At 39.5% G+C, this 24,839-nt stretch overlaps 1 protein-coding gene across 4 annotated transcripts in view; it reads right to left on the bottom strand.

The window, feature by feature from the left end:
* LOC132650676 (cytochrome P450 3A1-like) overlaps positions 1-24,095 on the bottom strand; it is a 30,210-nt gene extending 6,115 nt beyond the window's left edge. Inside the window, exons 1-12 of one of the 4 annotated variants that reach the window (XM_060376016.1) lie at positions 23,934-24,095; positions 22,900-22,993; positions 19,249-19,301; positions 14,946-15,045; positions 11,331-11,444; positions 11,157-11,245; positions 10,654-10,847; positions 8,219-8,346; positions 7,303-7,372; positions 4,729-4,889; positions 3,231-3,457; positions 1,663-1,825 (exon numbers count right to left, since the gene is read on the bottom strand). In XM_060376016.1, the coding sequence (XP_060231999.1) occupies positions 1,663-1,825; positions 3,231-3,457; positions 4,729-4,889; positions 7,303-7,372; positions 8,219-8,346; positions 10,654-10,847; positions 11,157-11,245; positions 11,331-11,444; positions 14,946-15,045; positions 19,249-19,301; positions 22,900-22,993; positions 23,934-24,004 (1,464 nt within the window). In that variant the 5' untranslated portion in view covers positions 24,005-24,095. The remainder of the gene's footprint in view (positions 1-1,662; positions 1,826-3,230; positions 3,458-4,728; positions 4,890-7,302; positions 7,373-8,218; positions 8,347-10,653; positions 10,848-11,156; positions 11,246-11,330; positions 11,445-14,945; positions 15,046-19,248; positions 19,302-22,899; positions 22,994-23,933) is intronic. The other 3 variants (XM_060376017.1, XM_060376019.1, XM_060376018.1) reach the window with 3 other exon arrangements.
* Between the last annotated feature and the right edge of the window lie 744 nt (positions 24,096-24,839).

Raw genomic sequence — 24,839 nt, 5'->3', positions numbered from 1 at the left:
ATAAAATTAGTGAAGTTGTATGTAGATAAAGCTATATAACTTCCTTAAGCCACAAATCAAAGAATAAATACTTCCATCCCTTCATTTGCCCAGAAGTAAAACTAACTGTGAAAGAGAGCCACACCAGATAAACAAGTCCTGTAAATTTTAGCCATCCATTCACATGAAACAAAGAGCAAGTTGCTCAGGAAAATATAAATACTTTATCTAAATGTCTTATCTTATACTAGTAAAACTTTAAATACTATACATGAGTCTTCCATGGAAACATACAAAAGATACCTTTTAATTTAAATTATTGCTTTTATGAAAAATGTTATAACTGTAAACCATGCTTTAAAACATTAACAAAAGGGTTCAATGTGCAAACTCTCTTCAAAGAACAACTTGGAGTTTGTGGAAGGAATAATATGAGGTGATATATAAATGAGAGGGGAGATCCTTCAATAGAGAGAAAATAAATTTAACTAAAATGGACTTTTTAATGACAAAATAATACCATAGGTGATGATAACAGCGTGTAGAATACAAAGGTAGAGCATAAATTAAATGAGGTTTGGAAATGGAACAGAAGATTAATTTGGGAAGTGACTAAGAATTTGAAGTATGAGAGAAGAATAAAGAGAAAAAATAAATTATTTCTGGAAATACCTGTCTTCTGGAGCAGAGCTCCTAGGAAATGATGCAAAATCATCTAGTTAGGATGGAATCATCATAACCAGCAACTTTTTATAGGTTAATATTTTGTGTGTATGAGTGTTTACCTGCACATTTGCATGTATAACTAACACGCATGTGCACTTTCAAATGATGCCAGAGTAGGGCATCAGAACCCTAGGAACTGGGGTGACAATTAGTTTTTAGCTACCACATGGGTGCTGGAAACTGACCTCAGGTTCTTTGCAAGAATAGCAAATGCTCTTTACCACTGAGCCATCTCATTAGCCCCAGAAATTGTATTTTGACATATTGATTCTCAACTTGGCATAACATGGGAAATCAGAGATGAGCTTTTAAAGCCACACTCTGGGTGAAATGTTGTATGACCAGGCATCATGAGTTTCTGTTTTAATTTTTTAGACTGCGTGTCACATGGCCCATGCTGGCTTCATATTAACTAAGTGGTCTAGGATTCTTTGAATTTCTGATCCTCTAGCCTCTAGTTCAGAGATTAGAGGTAAACAATACCACTTCTAGTTCTTGTAGTTCTGCCAACTGAGGAACATCTATAGAATCCATATATGAGTTTTAAATATCCTCATTGATTCTTATGATCAGTCAGTGGTTGAGAGGACTGTGAGAATAGGACTTCTGTGAGATCTAGAAAAAGAGTTAACCACTCAACAAACACTGAAAATGTGACCATTGCAACTCCTGGTGACACATAACATACCCGATTTCAAATGGACATGATTAGAAGTTCAATAAAATGCATATAATTTGGTTACATTTGTCTGCACTGAGTCTTCATAATGCTACAGCTGCATTATATACAGGTATAGAATAAAAGGCCTCTTAACTAATTCTTGAAGAGAAATAGCTCATTTGGCCAGAAAAAAAATTTTAAACCCCAAACAAAAATATTCATTTTTATACATAAAACCTCAGTTCGAAAAATGTCTCCTGTAAAACTTCATTTATACAGATAATTTTCTCTCTCACCTGTGTTTCCTTACAAGGCTGGAAGGAAAAGTTCTGAAGGACTTTAGTGAGAGCAAGTTTCATATTCATGAGTGCAAACCTTATGCCAATGCAGTTTCTGGGTCCATATCCAAAGGGCAGGTATAGATAAGAATCAATGCTGCCCTTGTTCTCCTTGCTAAACCTGGAGACACAGCAGTAGGTGACAAGTTAATGAAGAATAAAATCATAAGGACTACCTATGTGAAATTGCCTTTCAACATCTATCCAGCAGCATACAGATAGTTTGGGTTAGATTCGTTGAAGTTCTTCTTATAGGTATTTGGCCTAGAGGATTGTACACTAAAGGTCTTTTCCATTCCCCTTGCCTTGTCAGGGTCCCCATATGATTGAGATGAGACAAATGCTATTTGAAATAAATGAATCATTATGTTTCACTAGTGTAATCATGGTGATATGGCTAGATGTAAGAACCATTTTCTGATTATAGTGGCAATCCATTTTCAAGAGGAAATTAATGTCTGGTATTGTAAATCTGGCTAGTGGGGTCACACGTACTATAGGAGAGCTTACTACTATTGCTTTGCTAAGCATATATGGTATCAGACTGCCTTCTAAATATTTATGTTTAGACAAAAAAAATAGGGTTTATCTCAGCCTTGGTCAGTTTGCAGTGGGAGTCAGTTAACCTAGAATTTCATGACTGGTCAAAGTGCTGAGAATAAGTGATGGTGGGGTGCTCAACCTCCTCCAAGCCTCAGGAAACATCACAGAAATGGGGCAGCAAGAACTTGAGAGCCATGATATGAAATGGATGTTGTGAAATACTATCTTCTGAACATGGCATGGCATTGCACGCATGAACAAACATGTAACTACACAAGACTCTCAACACTCCACATGAGAAAGGGAGTTCATGAGACTCCACCTCCCTAAGAAGCTACTGCCAATTAATAGATGCTAGAGGAGGAAGAAGCGTATCTTCAATAGTGTAGCCACTGGTGAGTAGCCCATTCTCCAGTAAACAACGGCTATACTTATATTTATTCAAGAAACCCTAATTAAACTTATAGTCACAAAAAAAACTAAAAGACATAAAAGCAGGAGAATTGTTGAGGACAAACAGGGATTCAACATGAGTTGGAGAGAGAAGTGGCAAGATAATGTGATGTGAAAATGAGCAAAATACATTATACATTCACACAATTCTCAAAAAATATGAAAGAGAGAGAAAATTTAAAAAGGGAAATACTCCTCTAAAGAATAAAAATTCATTCAATATAATGGCATGTTCCAAGTCTGAAAAGCACATAACATTTAGACTGAAAATAAAGTGGGTTCCTGCCTCACACTTAAGTTGCTCATTTACTACTTAAAGAATGAAGAAAAAACATTCTGTATTTAAGTTGTCATATTGTCTTCCCAACTCATGCCCCCTCTCCTCTCTTTCTTCCCTTTCTCTGCCACTCTCGTAACAGAATGAAGATGGATACAAAAATCATAATTAGACCATCTTTCTACAAGAGACACCATAGCATGAACAGACCAACATAATTCAGGTTTGGTTTTCGCTCTTGGGATTTTGGTACCTTTCAGGGTAGAATTTCTCAGGCTCTGGCCAGTGCTGTGGGTCATGTTGAAGAGCATAAGATGGTATCATCACTATCGACCCTTTGGGAATAAACACACCATCGATTTCAACATCTTTTTTACAGACCCTCTCAAGTCTATTAGCAATTGGGTATAATCTGAGGGTTTCATTCAACACCGTGTCCAGGTACTCCATCTCCATCACACTATCATAGCTGGGAGATGCCTGAGAAGAAAGAAAAAGATTTGTGCTAAGATTTTCGAAAACTTTCAACTCCATCTGCTTTGTACTGGTGAGTTCTCTGTAGTGAAGCACAGCATCTCAGAGCATCTTCATTAGCACGACACATTTTAAATGGTTTTAAAACTTGTTTTGTTTGTTTGTATGTTTTAATCATTTTTATTAATTACAGTTTATTCACTTTGTATTCCCCTTGTACCTCCCTCCTTCCTCCCTTCCCAATCCCACCCTCCCTCTTCCCTGCCCATGTCCCTCTCCTAGTCTACTGAAAAGGGAGGTCCTCCTTCCCTTCCCTTTGATCCTAGTCTATCAGGTCACATCAGGCCTGTAAGTCCATGGCCTGCTAAGGCTGTTCCCCCCTCAGGGAAGAGGTCATCAAAGAGCAGGCCAATCAGTTCATGTCAGAGACAGTCCATGTCCCCATTACTATGGAGACCACTTGGATACTGAACTGCCATAAGCCACCTCTGTGCAGGCGTTCCAGGCCATATCCATGAGTGGTCCTTGGCTGGAGTATCAGTTTCAGAAAAGACCTCTGTGCCCAGACTTTTAGGATCTGTCACTGTCCTTGTGGAGCTCCTGTCCTCCCCCCACTTCTATCATAAGATTCCCTGCACTCTGCCCAAACTTTGGCTATGAGTCTCAACATCTGTATCAATACCCTGCAAGATAGAGCCTTTCAGAGGTGTGTGTACGTGTTTTGCCTACATATGTGTTGTACCTCACGTGGGATAATTGCCCACAGAAGCAAAACAGGGCATCAGATGCCCCATGAATAAGCTTCAACAGAGTTGACAGCTGCCATGTGGGCACTGGGACTCAAATATGGATAGAACCTCTGTAAGAACAGCCAGTGCTCTTAACCATTGTGCCACCTCCCCAGCCCCTTACACAGCAGTTTGTATAACTATCACGTGAGGCTGGGAGGATGTCTCAAGTAGTGAAGTGTCGGCTACACAAGCCTGGGGACCTGGGTTCAGACACACATCATTCATAAAGACAGATGCAGTGGCAGATATCTACAGTATTAGCAGTTGGGGGACAGAGGATCATTGGTGTTCATTGTCCAGATACCCTAGCCAATCAACAAACTGCAGGTTTAGTGAGCGAGCCTGTCTCAAAAATATATGTTGGAGAATAATTTAGACAAATACACACACACACACACACACACACACACAGAATTGAATGTGATGAGAAGCTGTTTTTGATGATCTTTCCTCTTTCCCTTCCTACTCCAAGCACCAACCAGTCACCTTGTTGGGCAGAACGCTGTCGATCTCCTCCTGCAGTTTCTTCTGTATATCAGGGTGAGTGGCCAGTGAATGCAAGATGAAGGAAAGTGTAGTGCTGGTGGTGTCATAGCCAGCAAAAATAAAGATAATTGACTGTGCCATGATCTCCATGTCAGACAGGGCTAGAGGTAAAAAAAAAAGATATCTCATGTAAGTCATGTCAATATGGACTATCACAGATGGAATGAGGAAAACCTAACGAGGCTTTGGTTTTCTTAGAGAGAAATATGGAGAAGCTGTTTGGTCACCCTGAACCTGTTATCATTATGACATCCGAGTGACACATCCAGAGATGAGGGAGATCACTTCAGCCAGGTTGTCCCAAGGTGTGTGCTATGTTACTCATGGTCACCATTGGGCAACTTCGAGATATGGGATTTCTGAGACTCATAACCAAACTTTGGGCAGAGAGCAGGGAATCGTATGAAAGAAGGGGGAGATGGTAAGACCTGGAGAGGACAGGATTTCAACCAGGAGAACCATAGAACCAAAATATCAGGGCACAGGGGTCATTTCTGAGACTTATAATCCAATCAAGAACCATTCATGGATATAACCTAGAACCCCTGGTCAGATGTAGCCTATGGCAGCTCAGTATCCAAGTGGGTACACTAGTAAGGGGAACAGGGACATTCTCCAACATGAACTCAGTGATAGACTCTTTGAACACTCCCTCCTGAGGTGGGAGCCTCCTTGTCAGGCCACAGAGGAGGACAATGTAGCCAGTCCTGATGAGACCTTATAGACTAGGGTCAGATGGAAGGAGAGGAGGTCCTCCCCTATCAGTAGAATTGGAGAGGGGCATGGGAGGAGATGAGGGGGGAAAGGTAGAATTGTGAGGGAATGAGGGAGGAGTTACAACTGGGATACATAGTGAATAAACTATAATTAATATAAAAAATAAAAATTTAATTTAAAAAAGGGATTGCTTATTTTTACGATTTAATTTTATTTCATTTGTGTGTATCTTTGTGTGTGTTTATGTAGAAAGATGGATGCCACATAGGTGTCAGGGGTATGCCCATGGAAGTGCGAAAAGGCCATCTGATCCCTTAGAGAAGGAGTTATAGAAGGTTGTGCGCTGTCAGAGGTAGGAACAGAAAACTGATCTCCAGTCCTCTTCTTGATCTTAAGATTTTTTTTTTACTAATATTTATGTGTGTGCACACACATGTGTACAAGTGTCCATGTAGGCCAGAAGATGGCATTGGAGACCATAGAGTTAGATTTACAGGTAGTTGTAAACCTACTGACATGAATTCTCTGATTCTGTTGTTGGTAAATTCTTTTTCCCAAATAGTATAAGCCCTTGCTTCTATATTGAAATGGGACTATAAGCCTGTTCTTTTTTTAAATGAATATCTATTTTAGAAATCAAAATGAACCAGAAGGGTTGAGGATATATAGCTCAGTAGATGGACTGCCGTGGAGTCATTCCCCAGAACATGCTTAAAGGTCATGCATTCTCAGGCATATTATGAACTTGAGGTCAACCTCTCCTTCAAACAGGGCCATGTAAAACTCTGTTTCTAAAAAAAGATGAAGTACAAAAGAAGTTAACATTAGCTGATCACATGAAAGGGTTTCAAGTGGACAAACTGGAAAGAATTTATACAAAAAAAGAAACAGTGACTTTGAAAAGTATATATATATATATATATAACAAGTGTCATTTTGCCACCATGAAAGTAATGATAGTTTTAAATTTGAAAAGAAACATAGATGGAAAATTACAGAGATCGCTCAGTAGGTAAGAGCACTTGTTACACAAGCTTGAGGACATGAGTTTGAATATTCTGTCCCCATGTGAAAACCCAGGTGTGGCAGTACACCACTGTTACCCCAATGCTGTGTATCATTGGGACCTGCTGGCTGCCAGCTTAGATCTAGGTTTAATAAGAGGAAATAAAGCAAAGAGAGATTAGGAGAGATGTTTGGTGCCTTCTCTGTTTTCTGCATACACTACTTGGGTTTTGCACATGTGCACCTACTCGTGAACACACATACATACACCACACAAAAAAGATAAAAAAATATATAGGTAGTTTTTAAGTGTGTCAAAGAATGGAGAGAAGCAGCGTGTTTGTACAAAGAGGCTTTCCTTGGAAGCTACTTATTCATCAGGCAAAGGAAAAGTCAATATCTACCATAGATTAAGGTATAGAACACATTCATACTAGGGGTTCCCAGAATGCATCAGCACTGTTTGGGTACATGCCTCCTGTCTGGATGTTTAGACTCAGATGTCTAGGCAGAGTTTCAAGTCAGTGTGTGGGAAAAGACAGAAACAACACCTATAGTCTCCTGGATAACACAAAGGCATCTGAGGTCTTCCATTTTGACTACCCTTCACGTTTGGAACAGTTATGCTGGTGCGCTTTCAAAAAAATTTCATGAAGATGGTAGCCATGTCTGCCTTTCAGCAACTTGACAGAAATATTCCTCTATCTACAGAAGCCTCCTTGCATATTTTCTGAGCAGCATGCCCACTTCCTGAGAGCTTCCCTGTGCATAGACCAGGTAGTCCTTGGTTACCTTTGTGAGACTCTGTGTCTTTGGAATTCTTGTGAGCATTCATTATCAGCTGGAGAAAATCCACTTGGTGCTGGAAGCAGAAAGAGTATTTACAAATGTAGAAGGTCAACTGATGAGGTAAGAGATGGATCAGGAGTGCAGAAGCTTTATTCTCTCCTTTCTGAGTATGTGACTCCCTTACACTCACAAGCATAGTTAGTGTCACTTGAGTCATCAAAGACCAAACTCACAAGTGACTAAACCAGGAAGCAATCCAGCCACCGTATCAACTACTTTTACAATAAATTACAAATAGATGCAGTTTTAAACAGTGGATTTTATTCTTTGCAAATGCTTTTGAATGACAGGAAAATAATCATTTTTATTTGTTATTAGAGAACTTCACACATGTGCACCATTCTTTTTTTCCATCCAATTCCTTCTATATCCTATGTAACATTTCTCCCTTCCTTAATAACCCACTGAGTTCAACTAGTGCTGCCCATATGTGCAGGGCTGTGGACATCCACTGCTACATGGGAATCCTTCCAGTGCCCACAGCCTCCATCCACAGCTATTAACTGCCAATAGTCACTCAGCAAGGGGCAGAACTAGGAGAGCTCCTCTCTGATATATGTTAGAGTTTTATGGTATTGATCTTGTGCAGGTCTTGCACTGTGACTATTTTTTTAATTTTTCAATTCTTATGCCTGGCACTCTAGTTCTCATTCAAATTGCTATTCCTGGCTTATTCTCAATCAAAAATTTAAAACTTGAACTGCTCCTGCCCTAGAAAATATAAATATTCTCTGTCTTTGTCTACTCGAGCCTCCTCTATCTACCTTTACTAACAGATGAAGGGAAATACACAACTCACATGTTCACAGCCCAACATGTTTTCAAACCATGGACCTCTCATGAGACCACCACTTTTTACCTTCTTGTTTGAATCCAGGCGGGTTTCCTTCATTTTGTACAAAAATTTTTTGAAAAATGCTAAGGAATCCTTTGAGAACATGGAGATATTTAACATCTCATATATTGGGGTGAGGAATGGAAAGAGTACTGGAAAGAAAAAAAATAAGTTTTAATGGACATGCAAGGTTCATCTAGAGAAATTAAAACATAATCCAAATGAGTCAGTGTCTCAGCCAGAAGCTGTTATCCCCCTAATCTTGCTCTCATACTGCGACTGTGCTCACTTTGTGTCACTTTCACACTGCTTCTTCTGCACTTTGCAGCAGCCAGAACTGCAACTCTGACTCTTGTATTGAACTCTGTTCCTGTAGTCCTTGTATACCCAGAGAGAAAAGATGGGGGCTTTTGAGATGGTTCAACAGATAAAGGATCCTGCAGACAAGTGTGAAAATCTCAGCTTGATCCCTAGATCCTACACTGTGGAAGGACACAACCACAAGCAAGGTGAACATGTATAGACACACACAAACACACACACACAAGGACAGCTGATGATACACAGAGAAATCCTATCTCAAGAAAAAAAAGACAAGCTCAAAAACAGGTGACCACAACACAGAAAGAAAGAAAATCACGTAATGTTTCTCATTTCCCAGTTCTATACTATAATGAATAAACGTAAATATGTAAACAGGTGTAAGTGTGGATATCATCTAATACTTAAAAGGAGACCAAGAGGATGATAGTAAGTGGAGAGGAAGGATGGAATGTAGGCAAAAGGACACATGAGCTGTATATGGAAATGTAATTAACAAGGAAAAGCATTAAAGCCCTAAATCAAGCAACAAGTTAAATGGACCCAGAATATACATACATACACACATATATATATATATATATGTACATAAAGATACATATACATAAACACACACACAAACACACACAAACACACACACATATACATATTATATATATATATATATATATATATATATATATATATATATATATATATATATATATATAATATATAGCCACTGTACATTGGCTGGAGACATGCCCCAGCAGTTAGCCTACTTTTGAAGAGAACCCAGGCTTCATTCCCAGCCTCCACATGGCTACTTTCTAAGGAGAAGGAGGTGGGTGAATGAGAAGAAGGATTATGTGAAAAGACAGAGACAGCAAGGAGAGATGGGGGCTATAATAAAAATGTAAAATGAATACATAAATAAAACTTCAAAAATAAAATATTTCCACACAAAAATTTTAAAAATAGGGTTACCTTTTATCTAAGCAATGATGATTCTTAATATATACCATGAAACATAAAAAAGTAACTATATCCTTCTATGCATATGTTAATAGCAATAAAATTCATGGCAAACATGTGAAACTAACTTCATGTTTGTCAATAGATACAGAGCATTTTTTGCTCATGGGTACAGCAGGTAGTGATGTTTGTTTCATTTACTATTGTGCTATATAAAAGATGCCTGCCACAGAGACCACAATCTATGATCCCATTGACGTGAAGTGCCAAGGATATGTAAATATACAGAAAGTGAACAGGTGTTGCTTAGGTCGATGTGGCTTAGGTCTAGGTGAAGAATGATGGTCCAAAGAGCCAACACAGCTAGAACAATGTACTATACAGTCCTCATTGGCAAGGAGCCATGTGGTCCTTCAGTCAATGCAGATTTCCAAGTGATCAAAGTACACAGAATCAGTGACTGCTGAGTGCTCACCCCCAAATGGAGTAACTGTATCAACACCCCACCCTTCAAGGCTCAAGGAACATCCTGAAAGAAGGTGTGGAAAGAAAGAGCCAGCAATGGGGCATCTGCAGTGCCATATCCCAGGCATGGCATGGTCCACTCATGGACTGAACACCTGCATAAGATGAGGCCAATAATACTGTCCCATCCTAGCAGGCTGTGACTGAGTGCACTTGGTTACCAAAACACAGAAAGGGACATGAAATAAGGAGGAAAGCATGTTGGTGTGTCTGAGGAAAGTGGGAGGGAAGAGTTATGGGTGGGTCTAATCAGGATATGTTGTATTCCTATATGACACAGTCAAAGAATAAATAAAATGATTCTAAAACAAAGCCAGGAATTCTGGTGCACACTATAGTCCTCAGGAGGTAGAAGCAGGAGGATCACTATGAGTTCAAAGCCAGTCTGGTCTACACAGCAATTTCCAGGCCAGCTAGAGATACACAGTAAGACCCTGTCTCAAGATAAAATAAAGTTATAAAACAAACATAATGGGCTACATGTCTTTGAATGCACTAAAAACATTGAACTGTGCCTTTAAGAAAACTAATTACATGGCAACTAAACTACATTCCAGTAGAGAAGCTAGTTTTTGGGGAAGTGTGAAAGAGAAAGGCAGAAGTGACAAATGCAGCCACAGACAAGACTAATGGAGCAAAAGACAGAACTTTCTACATACCTACTGACAAGAACAATGGATCAAAAAAATCAAATCTTAAGAGATTCTTGGCTTTCTCCACAAAAGGATCATTTGGGTTGTTGAGGGAATCAACGTTCACTCCAAATGATGAGCTGGTGACCACATCCATGTTGTAGGCCCCAAACACTCTGAGGAGGCAGAGACATGGGAATTTAAGACAAGCAGCATGAAGCCTGAAATGGTTCATAGTTTTGGGACAAGAGAAACAAAGCCACCTCAGTATTGACCAAGTGCCTTCCCATCCTGCCCACCATCTACCCTTGTGGCTTTCAGACCATCATGATTCTTCTTTTCAAACTGTGTATTTATCTAATATATATATTAGATACATATAATATACACATACATGTAATCTATGTATAGTATCTAAAGGTAGAGTATATGCAGCTAGGCCATGTGAGATACACAAGGAAAAAGACTCTCTGATGAAGTTATCCTCCCAGATAACCTCCCAGAACCACCTTGGATGCACCACCACTTACTCTTTAATAGGGACAGGCTTGCCTTTCTCTGCCTCTCCTCTCAAGTATTTTACCAAAATATCTCCATACTGTTCAATAATGGGGAACATCTGAGCACAAAGCACAAAAGCATCCATAGTTAGGTTTGGAGAGTCAGGTCACACAAAGATTTCAATCATAAGTCCTTTCAGTCACCTCTTTGAGTTTTCCACTGGTGAAGGTGGGAGACAGCAAGGCTCGGATTCTCTTCCACTCGTCATCCTCAGAGAAGAAGACAGCTTTTTTCATAATCCCCACTGGGCCAAAATTCTACAGTCAAAAAAAAAATGGTTTTGTGTAAGTATGGAACTCACCATGGTTGCAAAAGTACTGAGCAGATAGCACCATATTACAATTTGTTACACTGCTTACTGTTATACTGTTTACTATGGACTGAACTGAATGTTGGATGCAAAAGAAAAAAAAGTTTAAAATTTCAGCACTTCCTCACAGCCTATAAGAAATCCAGAGCTCACCAGGTAACCTGTTGTGGTTTCAAGCCTGTATATCCCAGGATTCTTTTAAACGCAAATCTCTCTATAAATTTAAATTAGGTCCAATGTTAGGGAAAAAATAGGAGCAATAAGGAGCATGTGCCTCAGAGTTGTGAAGATGGCAAATGGCTTGGACACAGAAAGAAAGTGAACTTTGCATCACAGAGGTTCTCCAGTTCTGTCTTTATAACATAAACAGTGTGTGTGTGTGTGTGTGTGTGTGTGCACATGTAAGTGCTGGTGTACCTGCCCATGTGTGGTCCTGTGAAGACCAGAGGTCTGTGATCTTCCTCTATAATTCTCTACAGCACTTTTCTCAGGCAGGGTCTGTCACTGAATCTTGAAGGTTCTGGTTTGGTTGGAATAAGGTGACAAGCAAGCCCTTAGGATCTACCTGTTCCTATGCACAGTTCTGGATTCACACTTGCATGCTGCTCTGCCTTTTATGTGTATACTGGGGATCCACACTCAGGCCCTTTTCCCATTGATGGTGCCAGTAACACTTAAAAGATTTGATGTATGAGTTTTTAACAATTTGTTTTACTATTTTATGCATGCATGTATGTATGTATGTGTGTGAGTGTGTGTGTGAGTGCATGTACATGTGTGTAGTGTATTCAGAGGACAGAGGAAGGATTTGGATCTGGTAAAGCTGGCAATACAGTTGGTTGTGAGCTGCTGGATATGTAGACAACCAAGCTCCCATCCTCATTCAGAGCTTTCAGCAACTAAAACATCACTCTAGCTTCTGGATGGTTTGATTGATGGATCAGTTGTTTTTGTTTAGAAATAATGCTATAGAAATCCCTTTTCCTTAATTCTTTATACAGTGATAAAGAGACAAAAAGAAAAATTTCCCTAATAGGACCTTTCTTCTATCTTTCATATTTATATATATTTTTAATTTTTTATTTAACTTTTATTAATTACACTTTATTCATTTTGTATCCCCCCATGTGCCCCTCCCTCCTCCCCTCCCAGCCCCCCTCCCCCCCTTTCTGCATGCATGCCCCTCCCCAAGTCTACTGATAGTGGAGGTCCTCCTCTCCTTCTGTCTGATCTTAGTCTATCAGTTCTCATCAGAAGTGGCTGCATTGTCAGGGTTCTAGGTTATCTCCATGAATAGTCCTTGGTTGGAGTATGAGTCTCTGTGAAGTTCCCTGTGTTCAAATTTTCTTGTTCTGTTGCTCTCCTTGTGGAGTTCCTGGTATCTCCAGCTCTTACTATTTCCCACTTCTTACATAAAATTCCATTCACACTGCCCGACGGTTGGCCATCAGGCTCAGCATCTGCTTTGACAGTCTGCAAGGCAGAGGCTTTCAGAGGCCCTCTGTGGCAGGTTATATTTTATGCTAATGTGGAGTCCTCAACACACCCTTAAACTACAGTACTCAGCACTAAAGGAAGAAAGGAAAACAGCTTGACATGATGAAGGGCAGCTGCAAACAAGGCCTTCAGCGAACTTCACCAAATGACCAAAGACTAAATGAGGTCCAATAAGCTATCTCAAAAGGTAAAGGTGATTGCTGCCAAGCCCAACAACCTGAGTTTGATACCCAGGACCCACAGTGTGGAAGGAGAGAACCAACAGGCTTCCCCAGATAAAACAGTTAGATAGCCATGGTTTCAGAGAGAGGCCATGCATGGGAAGAGCCTAGATCCCCTCTTCAGAGGAAGCCCATTGGGGCTTCAGTTTCCAAGTGGGTTCTCTGGAAAGGAGTACAGGGGCTGACTCTGATGTGAACTCAATGGCCTGCTCCTTGATCACCTATCCATGGAGGAAGATGATCCAGCGAGCCTTGGTGTGACCTGATAGACTAGGGTCAGAGAGAAAGAAAGGAGGTCCTCCCCTATCAGCGGACTAGGGAAAGAGCATGGGGGAGAAGAAAGGGGGTGCAGGGACTGGGAGGAGATGAGGGATGGGGCTACAGCAGGAATACAAAGTGAATAAATTGTAATGAATAAATATATAAATAAAATTATATTAAAAAAGAGAAGTGGGGACATTGAAGTAAATAGTATCCTGCATAGAAAAATTAACATAAATAAAACCATAGATTTGAGATCAAATCTCAAGAGCAAATCTATGTGCATGTGATAGGTAAACAGTCATGAGATTTGACACCTAAGAGCACAGTCCATGAGAAGGAAAATGGATAAAAAAAGGCAAAGAGAAGACAGGCTGTACACAACAGCTAATGGGCTCTAGAGGGAGCTGTGTGGTCAAGGAGGTTCTCTGTATTCTGAATGTTTGACACCACAAAAATCAATACCATACAGACATAAAAAAGGACTTGTAAATGGGAAATGTAAATTACTCTAGATGACAAGTGTCCACCTACAACTAGATTACAATGCCATAGTATATTTAAACTTACTCAACACATTCCTATTAGCAATACTAATACCTAGACCCTGCTTGTACATTATTATGGAAGCCACTTGAATCTGTATTTATTTCATTTTTAAGTAAGTAAAATATAAAGGTTTAAATTATGAAAAGGGGAGGTTGTGGAGATGACTCAACAGTTAAGGGTGCTTCCTGTTCTTCTGGAGGATACAGATTTGGTTCCCAGCACCCCTGTCAGGCAACTCACAACTGTCTGCAACACCAGCTCCAGGGTATGTCATACCTTCTGCTGGCCTCCACAGGAACCTACACACATGGCATTCGCTCACATATCCATACATATGTAACTGTAGGCATAAGGTTGTTGTGTAATTCAAATACTGACTTCTGTACTCCCCCATATCTGGTTGCCATCCTTGTTCTGAGAATCTCCTGTCTCAGTGCTATATAAACACTGCTCCCAATGGTCTTCTGATATGTCAAGGAAGAAGCTTACAGCTCATTGCTGAGCATGGGAGAAAACGGGGCAAGACTTCTACTAGCCAGGGAAGGAGGATTTAGAAAAGGAAGTAGGGGATGCAGTCACAGAGTAGGTTGAAGAGACATGAATAGAAAAAGCCGGAACAAGAAAAGCTAAATGCAAGTACATCTGTGATGTACACTGGGAGGAAGCCAAATTAGCTTAGAGGGTTAGAAATAAATTAATAACTTCTTAGCTATTGCATTGTGAAGCTTATTACTAAACAAATATAAAAGAGTGATTTGTGTGATGTCTATATTTAGAGAGAAACTAAGAGTAACAAATACAGCTTTATAAAATTAACATTAACATATACCCATAAATAAATAAAATAACAAAATAACCATAAATAAAATAACAAAAATGATCATTTAAATTTTTTTTAATTAAAAAAAGAAGTTACGTACCCGCCGGTTTGTGAAGGCAGAATAGCATTCTTTCACTAGCACATTCCGGATCATCTCTGTGTCTGTGATGGCAAATAGAGGTGTTGGACCTTCAAACAGCCTATGCAAGGAAAACAGCTGATTAACCCAAAGTCAGGCTCTGAAGTGAGAGCTACACACAGACTTTGATTTTAATGGAGCATGACCCTCACTCTGGTTATACAACACACTGTCACAGGAGTTCCCAGGGCAATTCCCAGATTCTGACCTGGGATACAATGAAGTCTTTGTAAAATGTCATTCAAGACACAGTGAGTCACTTAAAGACAAAACAATTCTGAAAGACATAACTAGAAAAAAGAGGTGGGAATTTGATAAGTCTAAATGTCCATGTGTGAGAGTTGCCTATGCCATTTTCTGTGATTTTTGAATAGATAAAATACTGTGAGGAGCTGGAGAGAAGGTACCACAGTTAAAAGCACACACTTCCCTTGTAGAGGATCTTAATTTGGTTCCTAACACTCATATTGGGTAGCTCACAACCCCCTATAACTAGAGCTCCAGGAAAATCCAGTGTTTATGGCCTCCAAGTTCATTTGTACTCATGTGCAGAGACACATATGCACATGTATAATTAATAGTAATAAAAAGATATGTTTAAATATAAAACATTAGTTAATAATAATTTAAAATAAAAATTACTATTAAATTAATATTAACAAATTTGTAATAAATAATTAATTATTTATTAATATGTACTATTAATAACCATAGTTATTAATAAATAATTGTTTATTTTTATTAATAATTATTTATTTTCCTTGGCAATTTTATTAATAATTAATTTTTTATTTTATTGTTTATCGATAACATATATTTATTGATAACATATATTTATCGATAACATATATTTAAATATAAATATATATTTATATTAATGCATATTAACATTTTATTAATAACTATTTATTTTTTATTTTTTATAATTATTTATTTTTATTAATACCTCTTTATTAATTTTTTAAAAAATATTTATTTTATTATTTATTGATAACATATATTTATATTATATAGATATATATGAATATATATTTATAGTAATGCATATTAACATTTTATTAATAATTATTTATTTTTATTAATAACTCTCATCAATATTTTATTGCTAATTAATTATTTATTTTATTAGCCATTAATGATGTGTCAATAAATATAGTTATTAATGACTAAATAATGCTAATAATTATTTATTTATTAATATGTTGTTAATTATTAAGAAATAATTGATAATATATTGATATTGAAATAATATTAATATTAATATTCCTCCATTGGTGGTGGGAGTGTAAACTTGTACATTCATTTTGGAAAGTAATCTGGAGGTTCCTCAAAAAATCATGAATAGCTCTATCTCAAGATCCAGGTATACCACTCCTAGGTAGATACCCAAAACATGCTCTACCATTCAATCAGGACATCTGTTCAACTATGATCATAGCCGATTTATTCTTAATAGCCAGTATCTGGAGACAACCCAGATATCTCTCAAGTGAAGAATGGATAAAGAAACTGTGGTACATTTACACAATAGAATACTGTTTGGCTATTAAAAACAAGGGTATTATGGAATTTGCAGGCAAAATGTAGAACTAGAAAAGGTCACCCTGAGTAAAGTAACTGAGAAGCAGAAAGACACTCATGGTGTGTACTCAATTATAAGTGGATATTAGCCATATAGTACAGCATAACCATACCACAATTCACAGACCCAAAGGAGATAAGTAACAGGGAGGACCCAAAGAAGGGTGCTTAAATCACACTCAGAAGGAAATAGAAGAGATATCAGAAGTGGTTAAAGAAAAGGAACAAGATAGGAGAGGGAGCATAGAGAGAAATGAAAGCAAAGATCAGACCTTGGGAGAGCAGAAGCAGGAGGACAGAGAGAAAATAAACAGAGTGGGGACATCTCTTTGACAAGCAGGAGACCTATGACAACCTAGTGGCTTCTGGGAGGATATGGGGATGATCTGGCTGAGACACCTAGTAGCAGGGGTTATGGAGACTGAAGAGGACATCCTCTTACTAGATAGGACCCCTTGTTGAAAGGGGAACACCAAGTAACCCACAAAAACATTGACTCCAAATTTACTCTATCTACAAGATGTGCAAGGATAAAGATAGAGCAGAGATTGAGGGAATCTACAACCAATGCCTGACACTATCAATGATACTTTGCTGTGATCACAAATAAATGCCCAGCATAGCTGTCTCTGAGAGTCTCCATCCAGCAGCAGATAGAAACAGATGCTGAGACTCACAGCCAAACCCTGGGTAAGGCATAGGGAGTCTTGTGGAAAAGTGGGGTCTTTGTGTGCAGAGATAGAAGTATCTGGAGTGGACAGGAACTCCACAAGAAGACCAAGAGAGCCAGCTAAACAGAGTCGAGAGCATCTTGTGGAGACTGAAGCACCAATGAAAGACCATGCATAACTAGGCACCCTATACAAATATAGGCACATGTCTCTAATCTCAGCACTTAGAAGGGAGACTCTGACTGATCTCCAAACTCAAAGAAAGCCTAGTCTACATAGTGAGTTTCAAGATAGCCAGGGCTACATGAAGAGACCTTTGTTGTGGTTAGTCTAAAAATATTTATTAACCCACTATCACAGTCAATAAAAGACACAGACAACTGATAGATTTTAGAATAGTCTTATATCACCTGGGGCAAAGTAGATAGTAACCTTCTAAACAACCTTTACTTCCAAGCCCCAACCCAGGCTGCCTTCCACCCATAATTCCATAAACACTTGCATATTCTCTCATATGTATAATTTCCTCCATCCATACCAACATATGCTTCTTTCAAGCTAAGCTGTGATAGCTCTCTGCTTTCTTCCTCTACCTCTTCCAGTACCTGTCTTTCTACCCAACATTCTTCTGTGCCCAAAGCCCAAGAACGATAGTCCCATCTACCTCCTTCTGCCCTGCCCGGGTATAGGTATACTAATCATCTAGTAATAGATAATTGAAAAATATTCCTCCACATCCCATGGTTACAGGAGATAGTTAAACATCATAACAATATCCATAGCATGGCAGTAACCAGATCTCAAGGCACTGAAATAGCATTTGAATACATAACACATGACTAGTCCTCAACAGACACTGGAGAGAGAGAGAGAGAGAGAGAGAGAGAGAGAGAGAGAGAGAGAGAGAGAAGTTATTAGGTCAGAGAAAAATGAAAAATCACTATCAATTGCCAACAAGCAATAATATTGCAAGGAGAAGTTCATACAGGGCCATTGGACAGACAGAAAAGCCTGCAGTTTGCATTGAATGATATGGTCTTTATGGGCTATATCAACTTAGTAGAGCCCTTTGTTCAGACCTGTGGTTCCTAAGAATGGATAAGAAGAGATGAAGAGGCAGGTAGAGCCAGAGCCTCTTCCCACATGTTTGTGTCTCACAGCATGATGACATTTGCTCCAAGGCTCTCACTAAACTTCCAGCATCAATGACAGAAAACAACTGCTGCTACTCTCTTGGCTGCTTTATAGAAAGAACCATTAATGCCAGAGATTCGAGGAAGAAAGTTGTGGTTTTTAAATACATTGTCTCCCCAAAGTCGGTTTAATTCAACAGGACACAATGATGCACAGTCATAAAAATCCTAGCTGGTGCTGATGAGATTGTTCAGCAGATAAAAAGAACTTGTACCAAGTCAGATGGACTGAGTTAAATCACCTGAAGGTACAAAACTTACTTCCACAATTGTCATCTGACCTACATATGTGCCCAATGGCATATGTCCCCCTTGGTTTGAAGTAAAATATAAACAATCACAACAAAGTCTCTAACATGGTCTTTGAAAGCAATAATGGGATGACACAGCTAAGGCCTTGGCAAATGATTTATGCTCTAGCATTAAAAAATAAAACTTCTGCACATGTAAAGTCAACAATAAAGTGAAAGTGTGGGCTTCTAAAGAGAAGTGAGTGGATGTGGCAAGGAGATAGTATTACAAATTTTCAGAGCACTGAATGTATTTCATGTAATGAAAATTCATTACATTCAGAAAATGTAATGAAATTTCAGAAGAGGTTAGGACACTGGATAAAACACCAAAACCCATTAAAAAACAGTGTGCAATGTTCTCAAGTTAATTAGAACTATAAGCAGTGACATTTAATGACTGACATGTGAAAGTACCTTCACAAAAGAGATGCCCATTACTACAGTTCTGGGCTGGTATTGTCCTTGCATAAGTAGGGCACCTTCTCCTAAAAAGAGTTGACTTGATGGAACTTTCCAGAATACTCACCCCCATATTTTTCCATACTTTTTATAGCATTCTGCATCATATTTCCAAATACCCTGGAAAGACAAACAGTATGAAATCCATTATTGTCCTGTATGCACTGACTCTTGTGCAGCCAGAGCACAAAAACCTCAAATCCCATGAAATCAGGTTTATTGTCTCTGACAGAGAAAAGTTCTTCTTCAGAGATGATTGAAGTATCACCAGCAAGATGTCTCAGTGGGAAAACACAGTGATAGAGCAGCACATCTTTCTGCAACCTCTGCATGCACACTCATAGACACAATTACCTACACAGACACAAGATACATACAATACACACATGGACATAAATTTGATGGTGATGATGATGAAAATGATAATGAAATTGTTTAAAGAATGTACAAGATAAGCGTAGAACCTTAAGAAGAAACCTGAGCCAACAGCAACACACGCTTTGCCACATGTCCTTTTGATGTGAGTTCAGGAACATCTATCTGGGACAATGACCATGGAGCAGGTAAGTCACAAATTATCCACCTAGAATTAAAGTCTACATGGTATATACTCACTTATAAGTGCATATTACACATATAATGTAGGATAATCATACTAAAGTCTGTACAACTAAGGAAGCTAATCAAGGAGGACGACCCTGTATATGATGCTCAATTTTCATTCAGAAAGGCAAATAGGATAGACATCAGAAGATGGGGAAACAGGGAATATGACAGGAGTCTACCACAGAGGGCCTCTGAGATACTCTACCCAGCAGGATATCAAAGCATATGCTGAGAATCATAGCCAAATTTTGGGCAGAGTTCAGGGAATCTTAGGAAAGAAGGGGGAGATACAAAGACATGGAGGGGCCAGGAGCTCCACAAGGAGAGCAACAGAACCAAAAAATGTGGGGTCTTTTGTGAGACTGGTACTCCAAACAAGGACCATGCATGGACATAACCTAGAACCCCTGTGCAGATGTAGCCCATGCCAGCTCAGTGTCCTAGAGGGTTCCCCAGTAATAAGAAGAGAGAGTGTCTCTGACATGAACTCATGGGCTGGCTCTTTGATCACCTTCTCCTGAGGGGGAGGCAGCTTATGAGGCCACAGAAGAAGACAATGAAGCCAGTCCTGATGAGACCTGATAGAATAGGGTCAGATGGAAGGGGAGGAGGACCTCCCCTATCATTGGACTGGGAGAGGGGCATAGGAGAAAAGAGGGAGGGAGGGTGGGATTGGGAGGAAATGGGAGAGGGGGCTACAGCTGGGATATAAAGTGAATAAACTGCAATTATTAAAAATAAATTAAAAATTAATAAAAGTCTGCATGGAACATTGAATTTTCATTCATTTCCCAGTAATTTTGTTTAATCATTCTTTCTCTAGTGGTTTTGCCTTTAATGAATCTTTAAAAGGAATAGGAGAAAAAGATTTCACTTTATAGTTAAGTATTTGAGGTGACTGACAGCCATCATCCTGTCTCAGATATTCGCAACTCAGACTCATGCATAGGATTCTGCCGTTAAAGAAAGAGAAGCAAGAAAATTTGAACACAGGGAACTTCCCAGAGACGCATACTCCAACCAAGGACTATTCATGGAGATAACCTAGACCCCCTGCACAGATGTAGCCCATGGCAGTTCAGTGTCCAAGTGGGTTACATAGTAATGGGAAGAGGGACTGCCTCTGACATAATCTGATTGGCCTGCTCTTTGATCACCTCCCCCTGAGGGGGGAGCAGCCTTACCAGGCCATAGTAGAGGACAATGCAGCCACTTTTGGTGTGAACTGATAGACTAAGATCAGAAAGGAGAGGAGACCCTCCCCTATCAGTGGACTTGGGGAGTGGCATGCATGCAGAAAGAGGAGGGAGGGTGGGATCGGGAGGGGAGGAGGGAGGGGCCTATGGGGGGATACAAAATGAATAAAGTGTAATTAATAAAAAATTTAAAAAAAAAGAAAGAAAAGCAGCTGTAGTTAAATTTCACAGGCAGGGCACGTTGCCTAGCACACTTAAGATCCTGGATATCATTCTCAGGACTGCAAAAACAAAACAGAAGCTAAAATTTTGTCATTGGAAGCTGGAGATATGGCTCAGCAGTTAAAAGCAGTTAAAAGAGGGTATGTGTTCCCAGTACTGATTTCCAGATTCTTACATGCATCTCTAACTCTGGCTCCAGGGAACAAAGCACCCTTTTCTGTCTCCTGTAAGTACTACACTCACATGCACAAACCTGCACACAGCCAAACACAGATACACACAAAAAAAATCTTCTTACTATATGAAGCAATCATTACCCAGAACCCATAGTGAAGCAAAATATTCTAGTTACTTTGGTTCTCAAGAAGATCCCAAGCATGCCATGAATAGTAAATGCTGGGGCTAGAACCATAGAAATAAGTTCAGAGGTTCAATGACTATGCAGAAAACTCCAGTATATGAAAACTTCCCCAAAATTGTGTATATTGGCCTGTTATAAGTGGATGCTTCAGAAATAGTCAACCAAAAGAAAAAAATGTTGAACATAAGCCCTGGTACAAAGAGAAGATTTTAAATCTAGTGCATACTTCAGTGTCCTAGAAGTTGGAAACCCCTTCAAGATTTTTTCCAAATAAGTGCACCAGTACCTTCTCAGAATCTACACTGCGTAAGAAACAAACTCTTCTTTGATTGTTCACAAAGTCAGAATATCAAGACTGAATGAGCTGGAGATCTTGGCACTTCTTATGTAGAAGTTTCAGGTTGAAAATTTAGATGTGTCATGTGATGTTTTGCTACAGGCTGTCTTGTGAGAGGGCATGTGATGTCTTGCTACAAGCTGTTTCATGCAAGGAGGATGACTGTCCACCTGAAAACACCTGTGTGTGAACTCTGAGGAGAGGAGATATATAAAAGCCCACAGACATCGAGATAACATTCTTTGGATCTACATCACTTCGCTGGTCTTCTGTCTTCAACACTTGACTTTCCAGAGACAAACATTCCAGAGAACTTCCTGGGGAAATCCAAATGAGGCTTGCAGCTCTCACTGACTTGCTATGATCTTCTGAATCATGCTGATCTGTGTTGTAGTTTGGTGTTGGCCTTTGGACTGGACTGCTGGTTTCAGGTCAATGAAGAGTGGACTTGCTCCAAGGAAATACTTCTAAAATATCTACAACCCCTTATTACTAATAACCTTCTTTTCTTTTCCTACCTCTGGATAGTGGGTGGAAGAGAGCCAAAAGTGTTGAAGAACCTTAAATAAAGTAGGTTTGTTGAAAATTCTAAGCCTAAACACTTCACTTACTGTGAATTTGAGTCTCAATAAACTGACAATAGGGCCAGAGAGATGGCTCCAAATGAGAAGCACTTGACACCAAGCCTGATAACCTGAGTTCTGTCTCTAGGACTAAGATGCCTGTACACACAGTATAATAACTGTTCTCTCTCTCTCTCTCTCTCTCTCTCTCTCTCTCTCTCTCTCTCTCTCTCTCTCACACACACACACACACACACTCACATTGTTAATTTGGCAATAGAGCCCTAGGAGACACACAGAAATTCTCTAGAACTATGAGAACACACAGTATGAAGGCCTGAAGTCTCAAAGTTTTCTCTCAAAGAGCACTTATTAGAATGAGCCATAATTGGCAATCAAGAGAAACCATATGAAAAGCTCAATCAATATCCACCTTGTAGTAATTCAGTACAGTTCCTAAAAAGGGCAGAGGTGTGGGCCCAGGAATTCCCTGTTTCTTAAAAACTCCATGTGTATGAGTCCCAAACCTATAAGGAGAAAGAGAGAGCCTTGTGACCACACACAAGAGAAACATGACCATAACCAAAACAATAAAACAAATCAACAACATGGCTGCCCCTCCAGTTTGCAGAGAGTTTAGGGAATGGTGAAGGAACCTGTGTGCATGGCATCACCCTGTTCATTTCTGTGCCTACTGAGTTCTGGTGGATCTAGGGTTAACACAAAAGTCAATCAGGCCTTATCAGGTGTAAACCTTATCAGTAAACCTCACCAAGAGGGAATAGAAGAAGGGTAGAGGTACCCAGAATATCTGCATAACATCAGTATGAACTTTGAGATTTAGTATCACTGGAGCTATTGTTCAGTAGTAAAGGTATTGCCTACTAGATATAGGTTCTGGCTTGATTCCCCATACCACCAAAAAAAATAAAATAAAATGCAAAATTAATTCCGTTGTCATTTCATTTGGGACCTTCAAGATGACACCACAGGGAGAGACACTGGCTGCCAGTATTGATAATCTGAGTTGGATCTCCAGGATGCACACAACATGAGGGAACTGAGTCTGCAAAGTTGTCCTCTGAACTACACACACACACACACACACACACACACACACACACACACAGTGATAGTGATGCCCCTAACCAAAATGAATAAAAACAGAAAATTTTATAATGTTTATACAAGAGTTCATTTCAAATTTTGCTATTACTTTTTAAATTTTTATTCTAGTGCCTGTGGAGGGTGTTGGATACCCTGGAACTACAGTTACTGGTGACAGCCAGCTCCTTGTTAATGTTCAGACCGGGGTCCTTTAAAACAGCAGCAAGTACTCTTAGTCACTGAGTCATTGTCTTTCTAGCCCCAGCTTCCAAAACCAGTTGTGACCTTCCAGACAATAGGTATGAGTATTACCCCAATCACTAGAACATGGTCTGGGGAGGAACTTTGGAGGTTACTCACCAGTAGAGGAGCATGAGACTGATTGCCAGGAGGACCCAGATTTCCGGGGAGAAAACTGAAATCAGATCCATCTTTGCTTATCTGTCAGCAAATTACTCCTATGTGTTCTCCCTCCTGCTGTGCATGCTACCCTTTGCAGGGCTTCCCTTCTGCCCAACTGTGCTGCAGTGAGCACAGCCTGCAATGTTATATAATGGGAAGATGGGTGGGGCAGAGCTCCAACCAGTAGATGGCTCAGCTCTGTTTCATCTGGACTTTGGTATCCTCTCCAACTTGACTGTTTGTAAAAGTTTATTCACAGCCTATAAACTCCTTTGAGTTCATATTCTGTGCAGCAATCAATAAACAACTGTGCCATGTGAGACCAAAAGCTCTTCCTTTCTATCAAAAATTCAACCAAATTTATTGATGTGAAATGCCTTTTCACCAAGGCTGTCCTCATCCAAGAATACCTGAAATAAAGCCAAAGTTGTATCAACCACAGATCTTTGCAGAATGTCTTTGTCTACCCATGACAGATACTTTGTCATTTATCAAAACTTAACTCAGGAAAATGTGGCAATCTGTCTGAGTCTGCCTGGACCTGGACCCCTAACAATAAAATAACTCCCACATATGGTCATCTCCTTCACTCTAGACCACAGTGAGGGTCTTCTTGTACATCTCCTTTCACAGACTGTGAGAATACTCTGGATGTGATCACCACTATACAGTAGCGTAGTCATTCAGACACACTAGTCAAGTGGGGTCAGGTCTCATGGATGAGTAAGTGAGGACAATTCAGTGTGGGTCATGATTTATGGATGTTAGAAATGAGATTCAAGGCTGCAAGTGAGTCCTGACAACTACGGGTCACAACAGAAGACTTACCAAAAGCTAATATGAACCATTATAAACCATTCTGTT

The sequence above is a fragment of the Meriones unguiculatus genome (genome assembly GCF_030254825.1).
Source record: "Meriones unguiculatus strain TT.TT164.6M chromosome 13 unlocalized genomic scaffold, Bangor_MerUng_6.1 Chr13_unordered_Scaffold_28, whole genome shotgun sequence".
NCBI classification, from domain to species: Eukaryota; Metazoa; Chordata; class Mammalia; order Rodentia; family Muridae; genus Meriones; species Meriones unguiculatus.
Note: the sequence above shows the minus strand (reverse complement) of the source record. Positions and strands in the feature narration are given on the sequence as shown.